Raw genomic sequence first — 21,454 nt, 5'->3', positions numbered from 1 at the left:
TGACACAGCTCTGCCAACAGTTTGTTGTAAGCCAGAAAGTGACCTACCAATAACTCACATTCTTCTTGTAGTTGGTCAAAGGGGATGAGCATGCCATCTCTCACCACTGTCTTAATCCAGGTCATCAAACCTTCTCTACGTATTATCTCACAAATGGTTCAATAGTATTTATTCGTATTATGGGGGAATATGGAGTGACACACGGCATGAGGAATAGCCCTCTACTGTAGCTTTCATGTGCTAAGTGCATTAAAATGTATTTAAAAATTGGGGCCCCTAAAACTCCCTTGTTGACAGGTAGCTGTAACTATGCAGGGCAACATGTCTCCTGCCTCAGTGCCATATGAGACACTCCTAGGCGGCATACAGTGTATAAAGGTGAACACCAGGATATGCATAGGAAGGTTGTGAAAAAGTACAGGAGATGAGGGAGCATAACCATTTTTGACAGTGACACTCTTCCTTGGACTGTGAGTGGCAAAGTTCTTCAGAAGTCCATTTGGGTGCATAGAGAGGATATGGCCCTGGTAAAGTAACTGTCTATGAGGTACTGTGTGTCAAGGTAGATATGAATACCTAAGTAATGGAATGCATGAGGCTTCCAGCACAGTGGATGGTTGTCTACTGACAGTTGTTGAAGAGGGCAATTCACACTGATTGTGAAAACACAATTTGGTCCAATTTTCTCACAGATCTGAGGGTTTTGAGAGGATGTAGATAAGACTAATTCAGTGGCACTCCCGACCCCATTGCCAGAGCCGCTGTGCTAGCAACTCTTTCGCTAGAGCAATCAGGAGTGTTTACAGGGGACATCCCTGACAGGTCCCTCTGCTCACTGAGAACTGTGATGAGATGAGTTGGCCTATTTTTACTCAGGCTGTACGATTTGTATAGAAGAGTTTGATGACACTCTGGAGCCCACCAGTGATGCACAATTTAGTCATAGTGGAGAATCCAGCCGCACATTCAGGGTGTGTGGAGCAGAGTGGGAATATTCTCTGGCTCCAGGGTTCAGGATTCACCAGCTATAGTGATGGGATGAGTGTGTGAGGCAGTGCATAAGACAGGTGGCAGCTACTACAATCGGAGAAGCCAGTAAAGGAGGATGTGAGCAGTCCAGCTGCAGGTCTAGGACACAGTTGAAACTCCCCCAATAATCCAGCGAATATGGGCACATCGGGTAAGGATAGTGGAAAGACTTGCTAAAAATGTTGGTTGTGCTGTATTTGGTGCATAAATGCTCCCCAGTAGAAGGTGCCTGCCTGCCATCCACTATGACTTAATGCCCATCTGGGCCCACATTCTCAGCCAAGCACAGGAAGGGCGACCTGGTAAGATTCTGAAGAGCGCTCCTCTCACAAAACCAGAACATGTAGGGCTAAAACATTGACCCCACCAGCGCTTTTGCAGGCGACTCTCTTTCTCTTTAGAGATATGGGTTTCTTGGAGAAGGGCTGTCTGTGCTCCTCTGTTCCTAATGTATTGCTCCATGGCATGTCGCTTGTGTGTTGTTCCCATACCACACACATTTCAAGTTAGTACCCCGACCTTAGCTATTTTAGTATGTGGGAGGGGGAATAGTGAGGGAGGAGGGAAAGCAGGCCAGTTTAGGGGAGGGGGGACTAGGAAGGACCCTCCTAAACTGGATTACTTGTATCTCTTCAAGGGTTGAAGCACCAAAGTGTGCTAAGCCCATTTACTTTGTGTGATCTGTTCAACATAAACCAAGGGAAAACCCCTTCAACTCTGAATCCAGGGCATCCCCAAAACATGTGACTAGCCAAACAGTTAAACAATAATCCCATGACTGGGAAGCTCTAAATCGCTCTCACATACGCAGATTTCATCTCAATGGATAAGGTGAGGAGGCGGTATGTGTGACCTTTTGAAGCATAATTCATCTACTGAGAACTTCAAGAGCGTAGCAAGGAAAAAAGAAGAGAGAAAACAGACCTGTAAGAGAAAGTAATAAGTCAAAATCTCAATCACAGAGGATGGTCGATTGAGAGCAGTTACTCATGACCGCTGCGTCCTGGCAATAATGTGTCATGGACAAATTGCAGCATTCCAGTGTCAGAGAGCCAAGCAGGGTGAGTTCTCAGCACCGACTACTGCGCGTCTCATCAGCAAGACTGGAACAGAAACTGGACATGGCCCGTCATGCTCATGCTTGAGTGTTTATATCATGCTGTTGACTGTCTGCGGGGTCACGTCCAGGAAGACCAGGGATGCAACACTACTTGTTGATTTTTGTGAACTCTCCTCAGAAAGAGTATCGCCTGCCCTGGTGTGGGGGCTTCTCTAATCTGTGTTGCTCTGTGATTCCGGTTCTAGCATCTACCTCTTCTCTGCTCTGAGGTCTGCCCGTTCTCACTGATGGTGAAGGTGGGGTTCCTGCCTCATACTGGTGCTGCTCCACCCAGTACCAGCATCTGTGGGTTTTGTAGAAAAGTATTGGGTGTTGTTAGCCACAACCTTTAGTTTAGCTCGAAGCAACAGTGAGTTTTTTGGGCCAATTTGCCAGAGCTTCCTCTTCACTCCCACGAAGGAGGCTCTATTGCTGTGTACCACCACAGTGTAATCTGTGAAGAGGTATATGCGAACATTTTTATACAGGAGTGGGACAGATGATCAGGAGTATAGCTTCCTTGTCCCTATTATTCATCATTTTAGTCACCACGGGTCTAGAGGGGCTCTCATTTTTTACTTCCAGGCTTGGACATGATGAACTTGTTCAACCAAGAAGTATGATGACAGCTTAGTGGATGTCACAATCTGTGCTAGCCAGTCCTCAAAGAACTTCACGGGGTCTGACCCCTCTGCTCCTTCCAGGAGCCTACAATACAGATATTGTTTTGGCAGTACCACACCTGGGAGTCTTCTGCTCTGTCTTCAAGTTCCAGAACTTTAGCAGTGAAGGACTGGACTTTGTTTTCCAGTTCTAATAGTCCAGTTTGGATGTCTGTTATGGTACGCTTGCATTGTCAACACGGGTACCGCTGGCACTCCCTTAGCAGCCCTTCTTCGATTGCTACTTCATCTACAATACCATGCAGCTTCTGTTTAGTGTTGGCAATGGCTTACACTATTCGGGCCAGCTTTGTCTCTGTGAAAGCCTTGGGCATTACAGTTGATGTTGCTTCTATGCCAGGGTGGTCCTTGGGCTCCATATTCTGGCATCTCTCAGGTTGGGGACCCATTCCACCATGCCTCCCCATGTTTCAGCAGGTGGCACCCACCTTAAGGTAGGAAATAGTTATCTCACTCGAGCTACAGCACCTCAAAAGGATATATTCTGTCACAGTGATACTCGCAACCTGGGGGTGTCCGGATGACACCCCAGCTCACATAGTCCAGGTGAAGCAGTATTGCTAGTAAGAGTCCAACACAATCCTTATATGCCTCATGTGCTCTGGGGTCTTCTCTCACACCCCCAGTGGTCATGCTGTGCACTATTACCGATGTAGGAATGCTGATGACTCCACTGCCTGGCAGTTTCTGACCACGGCTGCGGTGAGACCCACCTCTCACCTCACACCTTTACTTAGCGAAGTGCAAAAGGGGCAAGAGCAACCAGGCTGTTTCAGAGTTTATCTCCTTGGTTCTGCAAAGGCGGGGAGCCAGCAGGGATACTTGGACAGTCCATGCGTCCAGTTGGTCCCTCCACAGCAATTCTCGCTGCAGGCTTCACAGGGGAGAGTCTTCTCACAGCCTTCAGATGACACACTTTCAGGGTTCGCATTATGGCAGCCAACAAAATCAGCCAGAGGTAGAGCCACAGCTATGTTACACTCCTGGACTCTTATTTGGGCCTCGAGATGTTTGCCAGGGCACAGGCACCCACTACGTCCTCAGTTGTTGGATATAATTTTGAGTCATCCATATACCAATGAGACATGGGCCGGGGATCTCCCACCATGTGTGCCACCAACTGCATTGCCACCACTCCTGGGGGGGGGTAAGAGTCCTCTCAGGTGTGCCCCTTGGGGACTGCCACTCCAGGATTGCCTCTGATGTCCCCCAGCAGATGGCATGTACTCAGGTGAACCCTTCATTTAGGTGCAGGGCTTGCCATGAACCTAGGAGCTGTCCTGCAGTCCTCTAGGCTGTTGGAATGCTCTATCTGCGGCGTTACATTGACAATGGGCAGTGGTATGGAGTTGTGCAGTGCAGCCCCTAGGGTATTCAGGCTACTCACTGTGGCTACCCTCGGAGTCCATCAGACACTGCCTTGGCCTCCTGGTCCACGGATTGTGGTTGTGGCCTGTGGGGATGGACTATGCCGAGGGCGACACTGATTTCTCCTCCAGCCCCTGTTGTGTCCCCAAGGTGCCCCTCACAGCAGCTCTGCAGTTCACTGTAGCCGCCCATGTGTGCTGGGCTATCCCATCAGACCCTATCCTATTTCAGTGGCACCAATGGCCCAGAGCAAACATTCCAGCCTGCTTCATTTTCTGGCTCCACTAGCTCCAATCACCAGTGCGATTGGGTCATTTTCGGGCTTGGGGATTGGTGTGTTATCCCACAGATTGCTACTGACTCCTTGTGGAGTGAGGCTACAGTTCCCTGTAGAGTGGTCAGATCATTTCTCTGATGCCTCAATAGTTCTACTAAATGCGCCTCTGCAACCTCATGCTCTGTCATTGACTGCTTCATCTTTAAGCTGCAATGACCTTGATCACAACAATTATTAATGGATCATGGGTCTGGCAGGCCCAACCAAGCCCTTGTGTTTGGCCTGCACTGCATCGTTGTCACCCTGAATTTGTGACTCTTTTTTACCGGACTGATGTGCCCAGATAACCACAGTTGTTAGTTTGTGATGGTTCTACTGAATATATTTTTGTCATTTTGGTGTCAATTTATTAAAATGTACTCCATTTTTCTAAATTGGTGTGGGATTGTTCTGGTGTTGTGTTTTCACTTTATTACTGTTTGTGTGCTGCATACATACTTTGGACATTGCCTTTAAGTTAAGCCTGACCAATTTTGTGGCAAGCTACAAGTGGGTTAAGCACAGATTAATTTAGTCACTTCAGTGGTTCACCATTACAGGAACTGAGGCTGTTATCTGAGAAGGGCTCACACCCTCCACAACCAACAACCCACTTTAACACACTATATATTATCTTTGATGAGGAAGCAGTGATCACAACTGCGTTAACAAAAATAAACCAGTATGTTTATCCCTCCATCCTATTTCAGTCTTGGTTAGCAGAGAAAATAACTTACTGTACAAAGAATGCAAATTATATACTGAAAATGTTAGAATGCATGCACTAAAGGACAGGCAATGCTTTTTTAAATTCAGAGAGGACATCATGTTTCTGGAAGCAGAGTCTGCTTTGCTGCCTCTGTGTAAACTCAAGATATATGTCAATAACACAAAATAACACGTCATGCTGAAAGATGAGAAAATGATCACTTCTACAGGTGCATGATGCTAAAGCAACAAAGGAACAAACTCTTCCAGGTAATAACTTGACTATTATAAAACTACTGATACTTATTCTCATCTGGAATATCAAAAGGAGGTTAAGTGCAGTATCACTTGTGGTTAAATATTAGTTTCAAAGTTTATGAGTGTTATGCAAAAGGGATATAAAGCCGGTCGTAAAGTTAATATTATGATTATTGCAACAGAGATACAAGAAATGTCTGGTTTTAAAGTACGGACAAACTGGCAGTTTGGTGCTGCATATGAAAAATGTGCAATTGGTAGAAATTGAAGAAGATCTACCTTGTGGTTAATATTTGTAATTCTGGAGCAACAAACACTAAAACCTCAGGCATAAAGTGTGAACCAATTAAGGACAGTAAGGGCAGAAGGAAGTTTGGAGCAAGGAATATGGGCACTCTTTTCAACTTGATGTCTAGAAAGGTTTTTAGGAACAGATAATGCCATTTGTATGACTCCTTTGTATTGTGGGCTAACTAAAATGGCCCAAATGGAAACGATACTTCAGAGGTGATGGAGGGGGCATGTCAGGATTTCTCGATATAGAAAGATGTCCTTCCCTGTCCAGAGAGTAGAGAGAAGGGTGTTACTTACATTTTTAGGTCCTTTGATCACGCGCAAAAGTACTATTCTGACTCACCCGGAAAAGCCCCAAAAGAAGTCATGATTACTTTGACATCCAATGTTCTATCTCACAAATGTTTGTAAGCAAAAGCACTCTATTTTTAATGAGGTATAGCTGCAACTTATCACCTCACTCATATTGAGTTTCTTCCAAACACCTCCATGGAAATATTTGTTTTTCATGTGACTCATTGAACAAAGTACAGACACCATTAAAGGATACAGACTTCCTTACGCTAAGGCAACGTGGCATACTTGAAAGGGGAGATGTACAATCATACCGGTGTAAACTAATTCAGGTCCTCTCAGCCACATACTGCTAACTAAGATGTTTTCAGTTATGTCAAGCCGATTTAGCACGTTTTCCAAACCGGAATAAAGTGATGCCATAGTATCTATTAACTTTCATAAAAGTCATTTGCATATCATTGAAAAAGTGTAAACTGGTTCTTCACATAAAACTTTCTCAAAGTGCGCTGGGTTACTAGGAAGAGACTCTACATAACATGTATGTCCTATGTATTAATAAACGTTGTGATATACAATATCTACGGTAGACGTGTTGCTATTATTAGAAAAGTAAGAAAAAACAAATATAAATTGTGGTCATACTTCACCTTGGTTGTTTTTACTTTGTTTCCGGTACTACAGCTCCATCCTGTAAGGTCAGGTAAAACCTTGCATTCTTCTCCTTCTAAACATGGTTGCATTTGGCACCACCATTTCTGAATCACTATTGAGGCTACAAAGAAAGAGCAATATAAAATGAGACATAAGTTCGATTGTACCCATAAAAAATTGCCCACTTTGACATCTCTTTATACTATGTACATACTCTGCAAGCCTGTACGTCATATATACTGCAATTTCATAGTGTATGTCTGCGAATGAGACGGAGGTCACAGCATTTACATGAGCAGTATGACGTCTGAAAGGGTACATACACAAGCTCTATGCAGCCAAAGTGCAGTCTATATTTCATATTTTAAAAAAAGTGCATGCCTTTTGTTAGACCTGTCAGCTCTTGCTGCGGTTTCCTCTGTCTCTTTGGCTTCTGACTTCCCCGTTATGATCCTGTGTTGAACTTCCTTTTGCTTGCTTTAGGACTCTGGGCACTTTATCACTGATGACCAGTTCTAAAGTGCAAGTGCTCTCTGTCTAAATTGGGTTGGTGATTGGTTTTCTCCATGATTGGCATATTTGATTTACTAGTAAGTCCCTAGTAACGTGCACTAGAGGTGCCCAGGGCCTGTAAATCAAATGTTACTAGTGGACCTGCAGCACTGATTGTACCACCCACTTTAAACATTTCAGATCTGCCACTGCAGTGTCTGGGTGTGCAGTTTTAAACTGCCAGTTCAACCTGGCAAGTACACTCTCTTGGCAGGCTCAAACCTTCCCTTTTACTGCATGTAAGGTGCCCCTAAGGTAGGCCCAAGGCCAGCCCATGGGCATGGTGTGGTGTATTTAAAAGGTAGGATGTGTGCTAGTGTGTTTTACATGTCCTGATGGGGAAATACTGCTAAATTTGGCTTTCACTATTGTGGCCTATCTCTACAATAGGGTAACATGGGGATTGCCCTGAAATATCTTTTAAGTGCAAGTTCCCATTGGGGAGATTGTAAGTTTGAAAATACCACCTTTAGAAAGTGGGCATTTTCTTGCTTAACCATTCTGTGCTTCTTCCTGTCTGTGGAATACGTTTGGGTCAGAGTGACAGTTGGGCTGCTTGTGAATTCACTCTCGACAGTCAAACAAAGGGAGCTGAGGTGTGTCCTGCATATCCTGATGGGTCTTCCTGGGCTGGAGTGGAGGAAGGAGCTGGCACTTGCACCTGAATAGGGCACTTGCACCTGAAAGCAGTCTCCAAACCCCTTGGGTGTGTCAGGGGTCAGTACAGGGAGAGGCACAGTCTTGTTCACTACAAATACTTTCTTTTGAAGTTTGCCTACTTCAAAGGCACAAATGAGTATAAATATTGGACTGTTGACCCCACAAGTTCAGAAAACTTCTGGACTGAGGACATTCTGCCAGGGAGAAGAGCTGGATGAGTGAGGAAGATTTGCCACTCTGCCTGGTGCTTTGCTGTGCTGGCTTGCTGTTGCTACTTCTGCCCTAAAAGTGAAAGTTCTGGACTTTGCTTTCTACATCCAGCTTTCCAAGGTTCTCCAAGGGTTTGGACTGAAGTTGCCTCTTGTTGTCAAGTCTCAGGGACATCAAAGACTTCATCTGCCAGTGGCTGGGCTCATATGCTGAGAGTCCTGACTTGCCAAGTGGGATAAATCCAGTCCCTGGGCACTTGGAAGTGGAAGCTAGTGACCTAAAGAAAAATCCACTCACTGCAGCCATTGCACCAGAAAATGTGACTCAGTGCCTGCACCACAGCTGAAAAATCAATGCAATGCTAGCGAAATTGACAAATTGCCTGCTTCAACGCAGATCCATTGTTGCCGTGCATTTGGATGTTCCACGCATCGTCCCTGGGCATCAAATCTTCAACATCAGCGTAAGGAACCATGGCTGCATGGCCGAAAATGGACACATCATTGTCCTCCTGGGAATGAATGGATGCATCGCCAACCCGGCAGGGAAAGAATCGATGCACAGCTTCACTTGCGAGTAAGGAATTGATACATCACATTTTATTTTCTGACACCTCACCTATTCTGCAGCTTTATTTTTGATGCATACCAGTTACTTTGTGCTAAAACAACACATCCATTGATTCCTATGGATTAAGACTCAATTAACTTTAAAAATCTATATATTTTCTTGTGTATGTTGGATTTTTGTTGTTTTGGTCTTGTTTTACTCAAATAAATATTGGCTGTTCTTCTAAACTGGTGTAGACTACTTTTGTGGTGTTTTCACAGCGTTACTGTGTGTGTATACAAATACTTTACACATTGCCTCTGAGATAAGCCTGACTGCTCATGCCAAGCTACCAAAGAGGGGAGAGGGGGTTATCTTAGGTGTGTGATTCCCTTATCCTGACGAGAGTGAGGGTCCATACTTGGACCACGTGTAAGCTGACTGCCAGCTGGAGTCCCCATTTGTAACACATTTCATTTTCCATGTAAAAATATATACACAATGGGTGGAGTTTGTTGATGATAAAGTATTAAGGGGGGTATTTACAAGCCCCTAGCGCCACTGGAGCATCACTTTCTGTGATGCTCCCGTGGCGCAGTGCACTGCGCCATATTTACAATGCAGCGTTAAGCCGTTTTTTTGTGGCTTAACGCCACTTTGTAAATATGGGCCCCCTGATGCAGTTTTCTGTGGCACAGGGGCATGCAATAGGTGTTGCTGTGGGAGTACTCACAGAACACCCATTGCTTTTTCACACTGCCCCAGATTTACATGGAAACGTACCCCCAGCTGTAGCGTTTGCATAGCGCAACAAGGATAAATACTTTTCTTTCTCCTTGTTTTTGCTTTTTCTACGTGTGCTGTGTTCTGCAGCACACATAGAAAAAACAAAAGGCCATTAATGATTGTCTGTGTGCACGAAGGTGTCCCTCCGTGCACATGAACAATCATTAAATAATGATGATTTTCTGCTTCTATGTGTGCTGCATGCTGCAGCACACATAGCAGTAACAAATCACCATTATTGATTGTTTATGTGCAGGAATGGACAACTTCCTGCACATAACCAATCATTCCTTGCAACACAGGCACCCTTGCACTATGGTGCAAGGGTGCCCGTGTTGGCTCTAGGTAGCTAAATTTAGCGCCAGCACTAGGGGAAACACAGGGGGGCGGCATAGCTTTGTGAATATAGCTCATGCCAGGGTTTCGGAAGTGACACAGCGTGGCACTGCCAGTTTTGATGTGGCACTCCACTGCACCACATCCTTATAAATATGCCCCTAAACGTCCACTTCATGTAAGCCAAAGTATGGCAAATTGAATGGTGCTGGATGGAGATTATCTTCTTCATTGTTGATTTGTTTTATTTTGTACTGTTTACCAGTGTTGTGCTGATATGATCTTTATGTCCTTGAGTTGTTTTTATGTCCTAGTGAGTTGCTATTTTGCTGGTTTGTGTTATTTGAGGCGTCATTTTTGTTCTTTGTTATAGTTCTCAAATGTCAGTGTTGTGTTCTGTTGTGCTGATGTGCTGTTCAGGTTTGTCCCCGTTAGCTGTTAACTTGAGTGGTGCTGTGCTGTTTGGAGTTATATTGTGTTAACATTTTATCCGAGCTTAATATATATAAGAACTAAAATTGAAAACATGAATTATATGCCCTGCCCTGGAGGCTCAGATAAGTAGTATGGTGCTTCTTTCTTGCTTCTTACAAGTTTTCATAATCGCTTAAGGAATCATTACAAGCAAGTGTGCTGATATTTGAATAATTTATTTTATATCACTTTATCTTTATGACCACTGACGTCCCATAAAAGTGTGGGGGGTATATCTATTAAATATTAAAAGGTTCGATTTATTTAGCTCATTATTGAGTCTGTTTTCCCACCGCAATAGGGGTCACATTAATAAATTCAGCAGCACAATAGCTAAGTTGGATTCATGTTTCCAGTGTTCGCTGGTCCACAGTGAACAGAAATGTGCATAGAAACATAATTTACCACATGAGCCTGTGAAGATAACGTATCGCATCTTGAACAAGTTTCACCTATTAGAGTCAGTACTTTCCTGACCAAGCTGCAAGTGCCAATGCTTCCATTCAGGCATTGTTCCACAGTACATAATTTCCTCAATCAGCATTAACTTGATCTGCACAGTTAAGGTTTCAATGTCACTTTTATTATTAAAGCTCATTTGAGTTGCCTTTCAGTGGCACAAAATTGCATAACGCCTGAGATGTAGGCATTTAAGTCACAATGACAGCCTGTATTTTTCAGTCACTCCTGAGACTATCCAATTAGACTTGACTTCTCAATTATTGTAAAAACGTATGGGTCAACCCAACTTCAGTTTCTAAGAAAGCGGTGGCGGTGATTTACGAGCTTCATTGAAAGCAGTCCCCAGGTTTCTCTACTCTACAATGAAATTACAGTTAGGCCAATTTTGTGACGTCTTATTTGGCATCATCTGAGATTCGAAACTCACTTTCTCACAGAGACTGTTAGACTGATGTATAATTTTATTTTCTTCACATTATCTCTTATCAATCAGGACCCTGAAATGGTACAGTGATGAGATGGCAAACATCCTTGAGCATATGTAAATAATGAGTTTCACAATCTTGCATTGTACTCACAATCATGAAACCTTCATCTGGACTTTAAAAATAAAAATCTTTACAAGAACCTTCAAGCCTAGCTGCTGAATCCTTTAACGATCTTTAGATGCGGTACACTAATGTCCCTAAAGTTAAAGGCTTGATGATATGAAATACTGTGAGACCCAAAAGTCTTAATTATCTATCATCTGGGAGATTTCATAGAACATTCCATTTTTGATCATTCAGTTGACTGTGGTCCAAGGTCCGCATAGGTTGTTATCTTCTGACAAAACATTAAAGAGTACTGATCAGAATCCTACACCCTGCCTCTTTCACTCAACTCACAAGCACATAGGTATGTTTCACACAGAATTCTTGGTAGAATTGTAACTTCCATCGGAGTAAGTTCAAATCAAAATAAGTAAGACATACAATGTGCCATCAGTCTAGATGTAGTTGAGATGTCTTTCCCTAGTCACTGGTAAGTTATGAGATGCACATCATTGCAATTAATTGTTCAGATAGTGAAAAAAGAATAGGACCTTGACTGGGCCCCAGTGGGGGCTGGTGTGTCATGAGGGCAAGGAGTGAAACTTGATTGGGCAATTATTCAAGCCTTTGCCTTGATTTCATCATAAAGGTGACTAGATGAAATTTGTAAATGTATTGCAAAATTCCTTGCACATCGACATTTTGGGGCTTGTCCACTCAGATGATGAGGCCTTCAAAGAACTTCAAAGTGGCCATTATCAATTTTACCACGCACAAGACATCTAAAATAACCAATCAGATTAGATATTGAGGAATATGGTCAGTATTGCTTAAGTGTCAGAGGAGGATGGGACAGTGACACATTTCATAAGGAGATTCTAAATGGTATACTATTGTGGACCTTACATTCTCTGCAGGAGATATGGTATTGATGGTTGAAGCTCCGTCTCCCTGCCACACCCTCTGACAGACCCTTAATTGTTGAAGGTGAGGTTCCATGTGTCTCTGAGTATATCAGAAGGGGCAGAGTCCATAGACGTGTTACGCCACATTTTTGTACGTGCAAGATGTTGTTGGTGGTGGTGTTGACAAAGATGTGAATATTAACAGCGTATTTATTGTCTCATTTTGATTTGAGAATACAATCTCTAAGAGACATTTAGGAGGGCAGGAGTTATGAAAGGAGAAAAAAAGCATTGAGAAATTTCTCAACAATAAGCACTTGATAAAGCTGGGAATGGGGTGAGTCTGAATTAATGGTCAGACATATTTGGATGCCACCACTATGGAGCAGAGGATTAGCAAATGTCTTGAAAGTGCATCATTCTGTAGTAGCAGAAACTTGCTTTGCGGGCCCATGGCATTCTGCAGAGGGACATCCTATGAGTTGCAAGAATGGTTTCTGCAATGGGCTGTCAATGAATAGTGGAATGCATGGCTAGAGATATGGCTTAGGGAGTAACCTTTTTGACAAAAGGCAGCAGATTGACCATGTCAGCTTGTGAGATTTTGTTTTCAAAGTTATACAGCTTAATGATGTACAAATATGTACCCTTGGCATCTCAATGGCCTGGCCAATTATGGAGGCAGAGCAAAGAAAAGTTTACCGATAGTCTGGTGGTCCATGAATAAAAGAATGTCCAATTAGTGAGGGCTCAGTTAGGTTGTAATAAATATCTGTGATCAATATCCTCAGATAGCACTGTGCTATGAAGGAACAATCCCAGGCAAAACAATAATTAGGACTAAGGGTAAAACAGAGTTTTACTGATACGAAAAGTGAGTGAAGGGGTGTGATTTTTGTATAGCACACTCTTAAGGTTAGGAACTGTTCCAATTCAAGCAGTCTAGGACAGGGCGTGCCCTTGGAAGCATATCAAATTCTGGGTGAAGGTGTGAGCTTGAAGTGTAGAAGGTGCGTGCAACTGTCATGTATTTGCCTTACCACAATGTTTCAGCTCATATTAAATTGACAATCCAGTAGAGCACCTAGAGCTGATTGGATAGATTAGCTGAGCTTTTATATTGGATACCTTGATTGTTAGACCTGGCATCCATGATGAGGTTTCCCCCTAACGTTTTCCCTTCAGACCTCCTGTTTTTGCTGATTTTCTTTTTGCTGGCCTTAGGACTCTGAACCCTTTGCCACCACTAATCAATGCCAAAGTGCTTCTTCTCAAAACATGGTAACATTGGCTTACACCCAACTGGCATATTTATTTACTTATACGTCCCTAGTAAAGTGCACTACATGTGCCCAGGACCTGTATATTAAATGTTCCTAGTTGTCCTGCAACACTTATTGTGCCTCCCAATTAATTAGCACTTTAAACAAGTCTCAGGCCTGCCATTGCACAGCCCGTGTGCACAGTTTTAACTAGCCATATCTGAAATGGCAAAATAATCCTTTTGAAAGGCCTGAACCTTCCTTTTTGATACATATAAGACGCCCATAAGGTAGGCCCTGGACAACCCTAAGGACAGGGTGTATAAAAAGTTGGACATATAATTTTAAGTTTAACATGTCCTGGGAAAAACTCTTAAATTCATTTCCCACTACTACAAGGACAATCACTGCTATAAGATAACATTGGAGTTGCCCTCTTACATAAGTGTAATTTCCAAATTGGAAGAGATGTTTGGTGTCTATGGAATCCTAATTAAAAAACCTAACTTATGGTGGAGTCGGATTTCAAATTTCAATTCTGAAAATGCTACTTTTAGAAAGTTTGCATTTTCTTGCCTTAGTAGTTTGGTGCCTGCAGCTTGTCTCTAATCACATGACAGGTTGCAATTGGCAGTTAGGCTTTGTGTATTCCTCCCAGGCAGCCGCACAAAATAGGACCTTAGAATTGAATAGATGGGCCATCACTGGCAGGATGGGAGGGATGAACTAGGCTCAGCCTCACTTACACCTGAATAGAATGTGTCCTGTCCCTCCTGGGAGGAGCATCTGCTCTGTCTGAGGGAAGTGCTTCAGGCCGCCTGATTATCAAGGCAAGCAAGTACCAGACAGGGTAAGGTACAGTAGTGTACTTGGGACAGCTTCTAGATGGAGGCCATGTACAACCTCTCCAACCCAAGATCTAGACCATTCTGGATCAAGAAGCTCCTTAAACCCAGTCACAGGTCCAGGCCTTTCTTGGCCTGAATGGATAATACAGGTTTGTGAAGAACTATGGGACCATTGTGACATTAGATTGATTTTTAGCTTTGTCTTGCTCAAGGTTCCCACTCTGCATTGCAACTTAGGCAATTGTCACCAAGAACTTTCCAAAGATCCAGAACACCAGCAGGACCAACCTGCAAGTATTTGCCCTTTGGTTCCACAGCAGCAACTACAATTTCAGCGGCGACCCACTTGGGGATGATTTTATCCCTCAAAGAGTGACAAAGTAGCTTTCTGTATTGGTTTGTACAAGAAATTTCAAAACCTTTTTTCAATAATGTGACACAGTCGCTTTCTGAAGTGGGACTTAAAAATCTTTTTTGAAATTTGTTATTTTTGGACTTTCACCGGGACCAGTTCACCAGGCATATCTGACAAGGATCAACCTAAAATTGCAACTATGTCCGGGTTACCCTTCCTATTTACTATAATTTTACTTTGTGCTTTTTGGCACTATTTCCATTAAAAACTTTAAAAATGTGCATTTTGATTTTCTTTAATGGATTTCTGTTGTTTTGGTGTCATTTTGTTTATTACATTTTACATTATTTTTCTAATTCATTTTAGGATTTGTATTGCTTGGTGTTTTTACTTTATTACTGTTTGGGTACTGCATAAATAATTAAAATATTTGCTGAAGTGAAGCATGTCTGCTCTGTGCCAGAGTTATCAGGGGTTGACCTCAGATCAATTTAGTAACTTTAAGGATTAATCCGGACAAGAGCTGTTATTATTCTGTGAGAAGGGTTGCTACCTATTCCAAATAATCCAATTTCTTATAGAATCTCCATTCAAAACAACACAGTTGTGAAGGGTTTTATTAAATTGACTGCACATGATAGAATGATTGATCAGCACTTTGTACGATTGGCTGATGCAAGTAAGGACAAAAGAGTGCATGTGGTTGTGGCCAGGTCTAGGAACCATCTCTCTGGTGTACGTGTCATTGATTTACTTAACGTGTGGGCCTAGAGCCCATGACACAACAGACTTAAGGTGTCCTCCTGGAATGGTGAGACACAATCCAGGAGCTTCCACCGCCTCTCCAAGCATGCTGAGTGTAGTCAGGTCACAAGGCCATGTCATTGACTCTCTGAAGCTCTTTGAAGGAGCTCCTGACCTCGCCCCTGCCATTTTGGCAAATTCAAATCCTGTGATGTGTAGTAGATACGCTGGAAACGCTACAAGTCTACACTGCTGAATCACATTATATGTCTATTTATGATTATTACTATAAAACGTATTTTAAAAAAAATTATTTGTATAGTTCTAGAATTGATCTTATTGCAAGAAAACATCGAATTGCACGAGCTAGAAGGTACTTCTTAATGAAAACATGCCAGCAGAATTCCAGCTCCTATTAAATACTTAATGCAGAAATGTTATCGGAGATTATAGAACACTCCTAAATTAAACGTGAAGCAAAAACATGACTTCTGCTGAAACGTATAGACTTATTCAATCGTTTTATTTACTTCTAAACTACAGAGCGTACGTGCAATTACCTTATTATGCCATATATGAGTCTCTGTCTAATTTAAGTCTTTATCGTTCAGCAGCTTTGATCACCTAATTGCAGTTTTTCGTTGTTATGGATACCACTTTACATTACTTGTTCTGTCCTCTGGAGACGTAGCCAACACTGGGTGAAATGATGTAAATCTCAAACATAAATCTTTAACAATCCAAAACATTCCGTGTTAAACCTTGCGAAATATTAAATATTAGTTTCTACCCTGATAATAGGTCGAAGGACAGAGGAAAAATTATTCAACATTAAATTAAAGTGCAGTAAGTCAACACTGATAGCCCTGGGGCAATAAGGACTGGCAAAGCCGTTGCTCCTCCACATCTCATTTTGACAATATTTTCCAGCGTTGTTCGATTATGTTAGTAAACTTTTTTTCGGTGTTGTTGACCTTTTGTATATAAAGGCTGCAGTCCACGATTTCTTTACGATGCTCAGCAGGGGTGCTTGTCCCTTTACAGTTCTGTATTTGAATTGCCTCTCCGTCTACAATGATCTTAAACATGAACGCATCTCTTCCTAATCTGCTATTAAAGGCAGGAAGCATGTATGTAGGTGTTTGTGTTTGGGACATAAACTGGCATAGGTATCGCATAGCTGAAATCAAAGTGCATGTAGTGAAAAGGTATGTGGCAGCAGGTAACAGTACATATTTTTGGGGGCTTTCAGTGGGTTTTCGGAAGTCAATACAGATAATAAGTACGTGATTCTTAAATGGAAGAATAATCCGCCTGATCGACTTTTCCTGGAGTAGGCTAGTTCCTTATGACCCCAATGATCCAGGGCAGTCACCTTGAATTTGTGTTGCCTTAAACTAAGCAACGGAAGTCAGAAGGACCTGAACTCTAAAAAAGAAGATGATGAGTGTCTGGTGCCACTGGGAGTCTAAAAAAGAAGATGATGAGTGTCTGGTGCCGCTGGGAGTCTATTCAACTGACCTTCCCGTATTACCCACAAAAGGTGTTCTAAAATGTTGCAGGCCAAGGAATTCTCAAGAAATTCTCAAATAGTGAGAAATAAATTATTCTACAAGTCTCATGAGCATATTCATCCCAGTAAAAAGTAATTTGCCGCTGGTGAGGAATGATGAGGGGACAAGGAAGAATTGTTTCCATCAACCAATGATGACGATTTCAAGATTGCGATGCCAAGTATTGGGCAAACAATTCAGTGGTTAGTTGGTTCTTGCAAACTATTGGAGTCACGTAGAACCACAGGAAATCTAAAGACCTACAAAGAGTGGAGAAACCCTTTCTTGATCTAGCCAGTGCATTTCGAGAACGTGGCAAGTTATAGCAGTTTGTCTTGATATAGAAAGGTACCACACTCCTTCCATGATGATAGGTGTGTTGCAGACCCTCTGAGCAGTTCCTCAGTAAAGCTTCATACTGCAACAGCACTCTACTTTAGAGCACAAGCTGTAGCATTGAGGAAGTTTTAATGTGGCTCTCTGCTGAAGATAGGTAACTTCTAATAACCTCACCCCTCTCTTAATGGTCTTTGTCCCATCCTTTTTGGGATAGTGATGTCAGTTTTGTAGGGCAATACACTAAGCACACAAGTTGGCAAATAAAGGTAAGTGTTAATGCTTCTGTCCAGATGAAAAGGTTATTTTCATAAAGTAACAATATTTTTGGGGCAACTATATATTTCTGTATATTCCTCACATTACGAATATCCTCCAAGCACTGGACTGGATGCAGAAACTTTTCTTTCCTAGCAATAGCTCTCAAGCTCTGCCATATGAAGACATTAAACTTCAGCTCTGCTTCGCCACCCAGCATGTGACAACCTAATGGATATATGGAGCAGCCTGGCATAGTGGCAAAACTTTCCAGTACTTTTTCCACACCTCATCATTGCATGAGGAGAGGACATGAGAAAGCATAATTAACAGTGACAGCAAACAACATATTGCCCACCTCAGGACTTTATTGATAGCGGCACTAAATCAAAAGGGCAGGAGGGAGGGTGCTAAGAAATATGTGGAAAGTTAAAGTATCAACCAGAAATATTGTTCCTTAATGTAAGTGACTTATTTTTCTGATGGCTACATATTCCTGCAGATTCCTCACCTTATGAATGAGTCACAAAGTCAAGTACCCTTCACTGTGAGCCTAGGCCATGAGACAATAATGATGTCCAGATCTGTCTAGGGATAACCACACAGTGGCCCAGCAAGTATCAGCAAATGTGAATTGGGCCAAAGATAAAGCAGAAACTAATGTAAAAGGTAAACCAATGTATAATCATGTGCTTGGTCACAACACTTTTATTGACAGTGTCACCTCACCGGTGGCACTTGTGTTGGAAGGGTGTGGGGTGGGTGTTAAGTAAACCCCTGAAGAACAGCTGTGTAACAAACACTAGAATGTGTCCAACAGGACACTACATTCCCCCAAAACTTTATTGAAAATAAAAACAAGCCCAACCTGCAAGAAAACAAAAACAAAGACACAAGACACCAACTAAGTCCCTCAACCCTGAGAGGCATTCCGCAGGACAGCAGTGGAAATGTGCAGCTGGGACTACCCGGGCATCTCTGCAGGCATCCATGATTTAACCAGCTGCTGCAGGACACGAACACTATGTAGGTGGGGTCTAGATTCCGTGACAACCAGTTAGTTGGTTCAGTGTCCACTGTTGGTCAGTCCTGCATGCTCTCATTGTGATGCAGATGGAGTCCGCTGCAGATGTTTCTTTGGAGGTGCCCTGTTTCTCTGGATGGCAAACCCATAGAGACTGGGGCAACATTGCGATGTTTGGACATGTTCCTCTGAGGCTTCGGTGCCTCCCTGTGCCTCTCAGTGGAGCAGCTTCAGACACATCTCCTCTGTCAGGATTCCCTCACTCCAGAATTTCTTTGTGGCTCTTTTTCAATGGTTTGCCATGTAACTGCGTGGGCTGTGCAGGCCTCTCATAAGCCACACAAAGGGGTAGACAAGACAGGGAGGGTGGAGGGAGACGAGGAGGAGGGAGACACAGTGGAGGCAGTGGATGTTGGTGTGTCTGCATGTGTCTGATGCTTGCGTGAGTGCCTGTGGGATGTGTGGTGCTTATGTTTGCCAGAGCATCCCTTGTGTGTTGACGTGTGTATGCTGGTCTATAGCTGTGCTTGTGATAGGCTGGGGTACAGGGGATTGGGTCTGGGTGGAGGAAGTTGGAGGGGGAGACTAGAGACAGGGACAATGGCTGCCATCAGTGCTGAGGCCAGAGTCTGAAAAGCTCAGTGAAGGGCCGCCTGACCAGAATGAATGCCCTCCAGGAATGCATTTGTTTGTTGCAACTGCCTTTCTACACCCTGGATGGCATTCAAAATGGTAGACTGCCCAACAGTGAGGGACCTGAGGAGGTCAATGGCCTCCTCACTGAGGGCAGCAGGGGTGCGTGGGGTGAAGGTGATGCCCACCCTCCCTGGTGAGCGGGCACGGGGCAAAGGCTGAGGGGCTGCTGGGAGGGCGGTGCTGGTAGGGGGGGGTGGCGGCTGTACCTGTATATGGGGGGTGGCACAGATGTTGCTGCCACCACAAGGGAGCTCCCATCAGAGGACGAGTCTGTGTCGCTGGTCTCAACTCCTGTCCCCGCCGTGGAGCTCCCCTCGCCCTCCGTTCCACTGGTGGAGTCGGAGTCCGTAGTGTGGCCATCCACGGCCATGTGGGATGCAGCCCCCTCGTGCTCCGGTGCCACTGCTCCTCCGCCTGATGATGCTAATGCACACAAGAACAGGGAGACCACAAAAAGGAGGGGACGACAGAAGAAAGACATGTTGAGTGCATGCATTAACGCTACCGTTGGCGGACACGACAGACACAGAAGCCCCCTGCACTATGCAGCGCTCTTGCGCGCCACTGTTCAATCCCGGGGAAATGGCCTACTAGGCTATGGACGACATCTGCACACATGGATGTCACAGGGGCATGACTAGGTGTACTTGGCACTCTACAGAGGTGGGGTGGGGTGCCACATGGCCTGCCTTACGGAGGGACCTTGCCTACGAAACTCGCCCTGGCCTAGGGAAACCCACAGCCCACCTCCCCCACCTAGACACCTCCAATGCGTGCTGAATCAGCAGGATGAGAGTGTACTCACCCCCTTGTGGCTGTTGTGATGCCCTCAAGCGCCCATCCAAATCCGGGTACGCCACCGCCAGGATCCTGAACATCAGGGGGGTCATGGTGCGACGGGCACCCCTCCCATGTTGGGAGGCCATCCCCAGCTGAGCCTCCGCCGTCTTCTTGCTCCAGCGGCGAATGTCCTCCCATCTTTTCTGGCAGTGGGTGCTCCGTCTGTGGTAGACCCCCAGGGTCCGGACGTCCTTGGCGATGGCACGCCAAATACATTTTTTCTGGTGGGTGCTGACCTACATGAATTGTACAGGGGGAAGAGAAACTTATTACCAACTGCACCATCACAGTCATTGGCCCCCATCCCTACCCTTGCCATTTGGCACATGCACTCACCGTTGTTTCATGCACGCCGCAATCTCCCCCCCTTCTTAGATCCACCTCACTCCACACAGGCATAGCCCATACAGCATGCTCTAAGTGTACTTACCTGTTTGTCTGGAGGACCGTAGAGTAGCGTGTACTGGGGGAGGACCCCGACCACGAGATTCTCCAACTCCTCTGATGTGCAGGCAGGGGCCCTTTCCCCAGACACTCAAGCCATTGTCTCTTCCAGACCGAGGTCACAGCAGCACTTGCAGTGTAGGTCCTCTCCTGTCGAAGATCAGGTATCGAGTGATTGAACAGACAGAAAATGGCGGTCACGTCCGCGGCGGTGCGTACCGTCACCACCAGCATACATTGTCATTGGCTCCTGGTACCCATAGGGTCCAATGTTAACCAATGCAGAATTGCGCCGCGGCCTTCGACCGCCTACCGCAATGGTTTACAACACCTGCGCTGTTACCACACATTCCATTGTCCCACTTTAGAGGTCAGGCAGCCGCCATTTCAGGGGCCCACATGGCTTCATTTTTAACTGCGTCACACATACCTAGGCCTAGACTCAACACACATACAGGCCACTTTTTGGATTATGATTCGTGTTCTGTGTCAGCTGTGGGTACGTACCTCTGAGTTGGTTGACTCTGTGCTTGCTGTTGTCCTTCATAGGCACCGTCCGCTCGGACATGTGAGGAGATGGCGGCATCCTCCGGTGTACCGACCATTGGTGGACCTGTCGACAATGGAGGAAAGACATGTGATCATCACCTACAGGCTTGACCGTGCCACAATCCAAGAACTGTGTACCCAGCTGGAGCCAGACCTAATGTCAGCTATCCGCCATCCCACAGGAATCCCCTCTCAAGTGCAGGTGCTGTCAGTCCTCCATTTCCTTGCAAGTGGGTCATTTCAATCAACTGTGGCCATAGCATCAGGGATGTCCCAGCCTATGTTTTCCAATGTGTTGTCCAGAGTGTTGTCTGCCCTGCTGAAACACATGCGGAGCTACATCGTTTTCCCTCAGGTGGAGGATTTGCCTACAGT

General features: G+C 44.4%; 1 protein-coding gene across 1 annotated transcript in view; it reads right to left on the bottom strand.

The window, feature by feature from the left end:
* The window catches only part of TAFA3 (TAFA chemokine like family member 3), a 696,205-nt gene that overhangs the window by 53,751 nt on the left and 621,000 nt on the right, over nucleotides 1–21,454 (bottom strand). Inside the window, exon 5 of the mRNA XM_069238687.1 lies at nucleotides 6,700–6,824. Coding sequence (XP_069094788.1) covers nucleotides 6,700–6,824 — 125 coding nt within the window. The remainder of the gene's footprint in view (nucleotides 1–6,699; nucleotides 6,825–21,454) is intronic.

Source organism: Pleurodeles waltl, chromosome 6 (assembly GCF_031143425.1).
Source record: "Pleurodeles waltl isolate 20211129_DDA chromosome 6, aPleWal1.hap1.20221129, whole genome shotgun sequence".
In the NCBI taxonomy this organism is placed as follows: domain Eukaryota; kingdom Metazoa; phylum Chordata; class Amphibia; order Caudata; family Salamandridae; genus Pleurodeles; species Pleurodeles waltl.
Note: the sequence above shows the minus strand (reverse complement) of the source record. Positions and strands in the feature narration are given on the sequence as shown.